Here is an 8,297-nt window from a genome sequence, read left to right on the forward strand (position 1 = left end):
ACGTGGGCGGCCAACATCTGTTGGGGGTCGTCCTCGGATGGATCTAAGTGGCCGCCGTTGCCGCCGGTATCTATTCGGGCCGGAGCTAAACTGCAAAACGTGGAGGCGTCGGAATGGATTAGCGATCACCTTCCCAAAAAGGGCATTGCTGCACTCGACCCGAGCATGTGGTACAAGCTCCAATAGAGACGTGGAGAAACACGGTCTTATGGAACTTGGCAGGCATAAGTACCGGACTTACAGACAAGCTTCCGGTTTTGGGCCAAGGTTATCGTACGTGCCTGCAATACGACATTGTTAGATGCCGCCCTTCGAGGTCCATGCCATCTCTTCATAAGGGACTCTCCCCCCCCCCCCCCACCCGACTTGACCTGACATTTAGCTTCCTTGCGCCGGCCGCGGACCACGACCATGGGTCGAGACCTAACAACACGTTTTTGTTCCTTGTCCAGCTTTGGGCCGTCGTAATTCACGAAGATGCTCATGATGGAGGTCCGAAATTCCTCGAGCAACAAATGATTTAGTAAAGTTCAGGGATAACGGGAGATAAGGACAGCAAGAAGCCTAGGTTGTGTCGAGAAACTAGTGTCGAAACGGCGTCGGGTTTGATGCCAAAATCCGACTCTCACTGGGAAATCTTGAGAAGTTGCTGGTGGTGAGGTTAGCCGCGAGTGTAACACGAGACTATGGGGGAAAAGAAATCAATGACCATGGCGGTCCCTCCATCCCGTCTCTGTTGAGGCTCGGTTGGGCGTCAGACTCAGCTCCCGCTTCTTCTCACGCTAGCTGGGGCCTAGCGGAGACTGTCACGATGTGATTGGAGTCGAGCGTTTGCCTTTTCGGGAATGGCGTCAAAACTACCTCTCGCTTCCCTTGGCGCCGAGGCGCCTAGATTGGGTTTCTTCCCCGAGGTCCACATCGAGACGGCAGGTATCCCGAAAGAGATGATGCTATGCTGGGGTAAGAACACTATCCTTGTCAGTTGTGACAGGTACTTCGTAGTCACCAAGACTTCAGGGTTCGCACAACTCCAAGGCGTGCAATATCACTACGTGTCGATGAAGAAACATCAATAGTTATACCTAAAACAGCACGAAACCAAGTCGAGACGGTCGAGGTTACCCCCTATGGTAAGGTTGTGGAAGCGCTGCCATGGCTGACGGCGGTGAGTGGACATTGATGAGACACACAGCCACTCTTCCACGGCCCGTCCCTTAGGTTGGGCCCGAACCCGAATCGTGAACCGCTATTCGTTGGGCCTTCAAAATCGGCGATCGGACTCACCCCGTGTTATCAATCCTCCTTTTATTCGTTTCTTCCTCGTTTTCTTTTCTTTTTTCTTCTTTTTTTCCCCGAAATTCCCAAACCCATATCACCGAGGCGACGAAAACGTTCCTCCGCCCCTGACACACTTCGTGTTTCTCATGGTCAGTATTTAGATTCTCTGTACGACCGAAGTATTATTGTTAAGGTGGGTAACTAAGCACAAGGCTACCTAATAATACAACCTGGAAGGTCGGGCTATAAATGCGAGCGAAGAACGTTGTCGGTCGACGGCTAATTGCCCAATTAAACACATGTAACTAGCGAGCCCTGTAACTTCTGTCTTCTTTCTTTTTTTTTTCTCTCTTTCTGTTGTTCCGTCGCTCGGTATTCTTGTGCAACGGCGACAACTCATGACCAACGTGGATGGCAAGAGATTCGCCCAATGGCGGTTAATGAAACACATGACCAACTGCCGTGAGGCCTACAAAGTTGTTGCCGCTAATAGAAACTGGTAACTACCTCATGGGCCGCGCCCAAATGTTGTTGCCTCGAGCCTTCCCAAGTTTTTCAGCATCAAAGCTTTCGTTCTTCCCTGATCTAACCAGGCAGCCCATCTACCGTAACGCCGCCACTTTACCCGAATCACAACCAAACGCAACATCCGTTTCAATACACACTGTCATAGAACCGGTGGTTTCCAGACCAAGAGAAATGGACAAGGCAAAGAAAGCCGCTCAGGCTGCAGCCAAAGCCGCCAACCATCCGGCAACGGCCGCCGCCATGAACGAAGCAATCAACACGGCCAAATCCGGCGCCCGACATGTACGTACGGTTCGGTTCGGTGTCTGGTTGAGAGAAACGCGCAATGCAACCAAGCTCTGACTATTACCATTAAAATACAACAGGTGGCGAAGTATGCCTCCGCGCATCCCTACGTAACCGGCGCCGTCGTTGCTGGTACGACCATCGCTTGTGCCCCGGCTCTAGTAACGACACCTTTCCTCGCCGTTTCTGGATTCGGTGCCGGTGGCGTTGGTTTCAGTGAGTATTATCTGTTTAACTAGTTATTTCAGTTATCTTTCTTTCCGCTCGCTCGGCCCCTTGTCCTCGTCGACTCTAACTAACAATTAACCTCCGTGAAACAGATACAGTCGCCGCCGCCGCTCATAGTACGATTGGAAACGTGGCCGGCGGAAGTTTGTTCGCCACTCTGCAAAGCGCTGGCGCTGGTGGCGCGGGTGCTGTTGCGGTCAATGCGGCTGCCTCAGCGGGCGGCGCTGCTATGGCGGGTGTTGCCGTTGGTGGGCGGCTTTGTAGGTCTTTTCTGAAGCGTGCGAAGTTGTGATAAAACGGAGAGCAAACACTCAGACAATGTGAGAATATATGGCTAGCTAGGCTTTAGAGTTGGTGGCCATCATGATTGGTGCTGCCGCCGACTGAATGCGACAAGTCCGAGATGTGTAAGAGTGCGACCTCTGAAGTCTGCCACTTGTAGCTATCCCGATTCGAAACCGCAGGATTTTGGCTTGGCTCGAAGGACGAATCGGATACTTTGGAGAGTAAAAAAGGCTAATTCTTTTGCTGGGATCTGGTTGTGACATCATTATATGCCTTGATCGAACTTATTAGCTGACACGGAAACTTCTCGGGCACATAATGATTAGGGGCCCAGGGTGATACAGCTTGGGGTAGATGATCGATGATGCCTCTTAAATGGCCATATATGAGCGCTCCATGTGATTCAGCTTTCGGTACCATCTTCCTACACTTCTCAATCCTGTCAAGATCCCGTCCAGTACTCAGAATATCACCACTTTCCACTTAGCCCAACATGACTGCCGCCACTCGCGCAGCCGAGCTTCACAAGTTCTTCAACAATTTCAAGTTACTCGGCAATAATGCTTTGGAGGGGATATTCTTCGAGAACGCTCGCCGCGTCAGCACGCCTCTTGCCACCATTATGCTAAGCCAGATGGGTTTGACTGAAGCCACCGAGACCCCTTTCAAAGTCTTCGAGAACGCTTGCGGCGTGGGCGTCGTTGCGCCTATCCTGCAACACATCACGAAGCCCGACGTGCTGAAGAAGAGCAGTATTTTATGTGGGGACTTCTCGGAGCAGTTCACTGAGCTGGCAAAGAGGACGGTTGGGAAACTGGAGGGTTGGGAGAAAACCGAGGCGAGACGGGTTGATGCCCAGGTGCGCGGGTTCTATTATTGTCACAATCTGCGACGCAGCGCGCTAACAAGGGACAGAAAACTGGTCTTGAAGACGGCGCCTTCACTCACGTCGCAACAAACATCGGATTTCACGTCGTCCCCGATTCTGAGGCTGCCCTAGACGGTAAGACACAACCAAAAATAGGCTGGGCATCAATGAACCAAGGCTGACAGTCGCAGAGGCAATCCGTATCTTGCAACCGGGGGGTGTCCTCGGCTTTACCACTTGGCACCTGGAGGCCGGTTGGATCACTCTGATGAGGGAAGCCTTCAACACGTTTCCGTTTGAAGCGCCGCTGGTGATGCCGATGCAAGTTACCCGCTGGGGTAGTTGGTATGATGTGAACTGGATCCGCAAAACCCTCGAGAAGAAAGGTCTAGAGGACGTGAAGGTGAACGTGACCGCATTCCTCACTCACGTGGACGGCGTCGACGCCTTCATCAAACACTTCGACATGATGCTCGATGTAGTCATGGCGGGTAGTTGGTCTGAGGAGCTAAGAAAAGAGCACCCGAAGGAAGAGGTGAAGAAATTGATGAAGGAGTATCTCGAGAAGAGATTTGGGGGCGACGGGTGGGATCTCAGCTGGGTTGCTGCTATCGCGACTGCCCGGGTGCCATCCGGTGCGCGGGGTTGAAGGGTTGGTGAGGGAATCATTACAAGATGAGAAGTTGGTATGGTTTTTGTGAAATTGCTTAGTTAGCCCACCGCAGTAGGCGCAACTGCTGAAAAATAAAGGCCCCACAAATTCTGAGCAGTGACATTCAAAGAGATTCGGGCTGCAACACGCATTGGGCACACCACATTCTTTTCCTTCGTTCCCCTCTTCATTCGTGCAGACCACGTGACGGGATTCGCATCTTCTTCAGCCCCTCGGGCAGGCGCGCTTGAAAGTCAGATTTGTGGACAGTTCCAGGGCTTTTTTTTTTCATTTTGTCCCTATTTCTGCTACTACCGCTTACCACCACAATTCGTGCCATCAACCTTCCTCGGGGCAGAAAACGCGTATCGACCACACCGAAAATTGCGAAACCGCCAACAATTTAGCAAACACAGTGCGCACACCCACCAAGCAAACCGACCAACCCAAACCAAGCAGTTCATTGTTCGATCGAGGGGTCGGTCGAAGTCTCCCCGAAATCGAGGGCAGCACAGAGCGATGGCCGACCTGGGGGCTCACCGCACAACCAGCTCACAACCATCCTGAATGCAGCTCACTATCCATCGATCGCCGTCTCGGGCGCATTGAAGCAACCTTGCAAATACCCAACTTCAACAACGCGAACCCCGCTGTCGCGGTTCCTCTCGCGTCTCCCTCCCCCGCCAACCCCGCGACCACAGCTCAGGCGGGGCATATCGCTCCCGCCCCACAACCACCGCCGCCACCAGCATTAGCCACTGGGCATGGGCACGGGCACGGACATGGGCATCACCAACACCAACATCAACACCAACAACATGGTCAACACCCTGCGACCGCCGTAATAATCCTCAACAACCATGCCAACAACCCTTCCCCTGGCAACCCCTCCTCCAATCCCAACCTGCCCACACCCCACCTATCCAACCCCCTAACTCAACACAAACACTCACCTAACACGAACACCAACCTAAGCTAACCCCACTTTCACCCTCCTTGGAACCACCCCCGCAGGGGTACACCATCTCCTCCCGCGCCGCCATGCAGGACGAGCTGGACCAATGGACGCTGCCGCGCGGGTATAGTATGCGAATCGCCGGCGCGAAGGTAACGGGCAAGCGCAAGGTGCGGTGGGTGTGTTTCCGGGGCGGCGAGGCCCGGCACCACCGGGCGCCCGTGGACGAGGCGGTGGTGCGACAGGCCAAGGCGGAAGGGCGGCGCAAGCCGACGACGGACCGCGCCAGCAAGAAGTGCGGCTGCCTGTTCAAGTTCGAGGTCATCGAAACGGTCAAGGACAGCGACGTTTGGGTGCTGCACTACCCCAACGAGGAGCATAAGGTGCATAATCATGGGCCGTCGGACACCACGAGTGACCCCCGCGCCCGGAAGCTGCCGGCCTACATGTCGGCCGAGGTAGATCGGTGGCTGCGGGACGGGTGGCTTGTGAGTAAAATCCAGGAGGAGCTGCGCGGGAGGGGGTTTACAAATGTGTTGAATACCGATCTGTACAATCGGAAGCGGTTGTTGAAAAAAGAGGGCGGCCCCGGAGAGGAGGGGGGGTAAAAGATTGGTGGTATCACCGCGCGGCTGCATGTGAAACGACAGGACGCGATAATGGAATGAAATTCATCAACAATCAACCGAGCGATGGAGTGATACCCGCCTAGCGACTTTGAAAACATCTGAGGAGATAAAGCCAACCGCGACCCGGTGCATATTCATCTTCCAAGCCCACCATACTTCCATCTGATGATTTCCAAACCAATCTCACAGAAAACACCGACCCGCCTTTAGACACACGACAAAAGAAAGCCACCGTTTAAATGTTGCCCATCGGCGTCCATATTCACCTCCAAGCCCCAACTCGCTTCGATCTCTTCCCCGTAGGTCTCCAAAACAGCATCGTCGAGAGCACCCACACGTCTTTTCGACCCAGCAAGTTTCTCGCCTACATACTGGCCTCTACCCCGTAAAACCTGCGCCCGCCGAGCTAAACAATGATTCAACTAGTCAGCAAGGACATTTTGCATGGTAACCAAGCCAATACTTGCCAGACACCCGATCAACTTTGCCCTCTTCCAGGCGAAGCTCGCCGATGATGAAACTTTGATGTCTCCGCAACTCGTTCGCAAGCTTAGGATCACGGACCTCCTTGCCCAACCAGAGCCGGAGCTCCTACTCTAGCTCACCCCTCCCCCGAACATCACCATGGCTGCGGCGAAGTCAGATGTCAGCATACGGTTCACGACAAGTGTAACAGCAGCACCTAAACCACGTACAAGTGACATCATAAACCATCTGCTTCTTCGAGCCCTCCTTCTCCGCAACCGCCACCCAAACCCGCCAGTTCGTGTCCCTAGCGCCAAAACTATTTTGGCGCTCCGTCTTGCTGGGGAAGTGGTTGCGCCGGCTGAACTCGACGGGTGTGATGAGCCGTCGGGTGCTGCTGACCAGCTTTGCGCAGACGAGGTTGTCCCGCTTGAGGAGCTCAAGAAGAGCAGGTGGCGGGTCTTCCGTCTTTAGGAGATGCGTGGCGTCGGTGCCCGTGTATGGCGTGAGTTGGTGGAAGAGACTCACATCATCTATCTTCAAACCTAGTTACACGCCAGTAAGGAATGCGATTCAAGGCCAGGGGCGGCGCTGGCAGGGAGATTGAATGATGCGGATGACTGACTTGAGAAGTCATGTACGCGGCCCAGTAGCACCACTTCTTCGTTTTCTAGGTGGCTTATATTAGTGATCTCGTCGATCATGAGCCCAACAACCAGGTCAGCGTGCTTCCTCGACGTCTGAACCCAGTCAGAGTGGGCGTCGATAAACTCACTGGTGGCGTCACGTCCAGCGTATGCATAGAGGATTTGCGCGCCACCGGGGTGGGAGTGGAGGTAGCCTGCGAAGGTCAGTCAACTCGCATCCCCCTGGAGTAACAAAGGCCGCTTCAAACTCACGGCCAAGGTCAAACACGTCGCCGTCGATTGCACAGTACATCCCAATCTGTGGATATATGTGTCTGCCAAGCTCACTGAAGGTGAATGTCCGGCGGCGGGATGGGGGAGTGGCTGGCATTTTGCCTGAGGAACCCGCATTTGTACGGCCCCAACCACGGGAAGAGGTTATTCGCATCCAAGCTATGCAGTGCATCCCCCGCAGCCGTCTTCCTAGACGCTACAGCGATGAGCGCTTCCTTTTCAGCCTCGGAGTCAAAAGGAAAATCTAGACGACAATTAGAGGCCGGGTTCAAAGCATTTGGAAAGGGTAGACAGACCGGTAATATCATAAACCATATTTCCAATGACATACCATAGGTCACGGCCATCTCGTCCATCGTGCTCAGCCACCACTTTGGGATGTTTCCAGGTTAAAAGCCTGCCGAGCAGCCTATCACCGTTGGCACCAAGAGCTAACTCCCGAGAAATGATCACACGCCCTAACTCTGTCGTTTCGAAGGTTGACTCGTAATCGAGGTCGGGGTTCTCCTCCAGAAACGCTGCATTGGGTGATCCCCGGAATTACTTCAGAACTTATCATGAGGAGTACGAAATGTTCACACGCACCCCTGATATCAAAGACATCATAACCTCCCTGACCATCCGGTAACAGAGCCCAGTTCGGCCCCGACGGGTCATCTGAAACCATTTCTCCCACCTCTGACACAGTGAAATACTTGATCGGCCGTCGACCGCCAGCGTTTCTTGAGCCACGATCATAACCACCCGCAACTTGGCCCCGACCGCTTTCCGACGCCCCCTGAACCAGCGGAAATCCAGTCGACGGCACATACGCCCCCAGCACATACTGACGAACTGGCTCATCACTATACTCGGGAAACTCAAAATCCCAATCCAACCACTCGTCATCAGCCTTCTCAAACACCGCCTGTCGAAAAAGCACCGCCAACTGCCTCTCCACCTCCACCGCCAGCGGCAACGGCAGCGGCTCGACCCTCTCCCACTGCTGCTTCACCTCCAGCGCCCTCTCCAACAACCACAACCAATTCCAGCACCCGCACCTCTCCCCCATCCTTTCCCTTCCCATCACCCCCCGTCACCTTCCCCTTTTCCCCACGCCGACCTGGCATCCCACCCACCGGTCCCAACCCATCCCACACCCTCATCTTCTCTCCAACCACCAGCAGCCACCGCCTCCCAACCGGGCACCACACCCCCCAACCTT

The 8,297-nt window shown here is 54.2% G+C and overlaps 5 protein-coding genes across 5 annotated transcripts in view; 3 read left to right on the top strand and 2 right to left on the bottom strand.

Moving 5' to 3' along the window:
- CHGG_04266 (uncharacterized protein) overlaps nt 1–485 on the bottom strand; it is a gene marked incomplete at both ends in the record, with an annotated part of 2,179 nt that extends 1,694 nt beyond the window's left edge. Inside the window, 2 exons of the mRNA XM_001223479.1 lie at nt 242–281; nt 362–485. Coding sequence (XP_001223480.1) covers nt 242–281; nt 362–485 — 164 coding nt within the window. The remainder of the gene's footprint in view (nt 1–241; nt 282–361) is intronic.
- Nucleotides 486–1,676: 1,191 nt separating this feature from the next.
- CHGG_04267 (uncharacterized protein) lies at nt 1,677–2,611 on the top strand (the record flags this gene model as incomplete). Its single annotated transcript, XM_001223480.1, has 4 exons — nt 1,677–1,777; nt 1,872–2,088; nt 2,172–2,307; nt 2,412–2,611. The coding sequence occupies 4 exons, from the start codon at nt 1,677–1,679 to the stop codon at nt 2,609–2,611; spliced, it is 654 nt and encodes a 217-aa protein (XP_001223481.1).
- A 486-nt stretch (nt 2,612–3,097) lies between these two features.
- On the top strand, nt 3,098–4,121 carry CHGG_04268 (uncharacterized protein; the record flags this gene model as incomplete). Its single annotated transcript, XM_001223481.1, has 3 exons — nt 3,098–3,463; nt 3,520–3,607; nt 3,658–4,121. 3 exons carry the CDS (start codon nt 3,098–3,100, stop codon nt 4,119–4,121), a joined length of 918 nt encoding a protein of 305 aa, XP_001223482.1.
- A 1,044-nt stretch (nt 4,122–5,165) lies between these two features.
- Nucleotides 5,166–5,687, top strand: CHGG_04269 (uncharacterized protein; the record flags this gene model as incomplete). Its single annotated transcript, XM_001223482.1, has 1 exon — nt 5,166–5,687. The coding sequence occupies one exon, from the start codon at nt 5,166–5,168 to the stop codon at nt 5,685–5,687; it is 522 nt and encodes a 173-aa protein (XP_001223483.1).
- A 227-nt stretch (nt 5,688–5,914) lies between these two features.
- CHGG_04270 (uncharacterized protein) lies at nt 5,915–7,112 on the bottom strand (the record flags this gene model as incomplete). The annotated part of the gene is made up of 4 exons (XM_001223483.1): nt 5,915–6,114; nt 6,404–6,718; nt 6,949–7,014; nt 7,073–7,112. The coding sequence occupies 4 exons, from the start codon at nt 7,110–7,112 to the stop codon at nt 5,915–5,917; spliced, it is 621 nt and encodes a 206-aa protein (XP_001223484.1).
- Nucleotides 7,113–8,297: the final 1,185 nt, after the last annotated feature.

The sequence above is a fragment of the Chaetomium globosum genome, genomic scaffold, assembly GCF_000143365.1.
Source record: "Chaetomium globosum CBS 148.51 scaffold_4 genomic scaffold, whole genome shotgun sequence".
NCBI classification, from domain to species: domain Eukaryota; kingdom Fungi; phylum Ascomycota; class Sordariomycetes; order Sordariales; family Chaetomiaceae; genus Chaetomium; species Chaetomium globosum.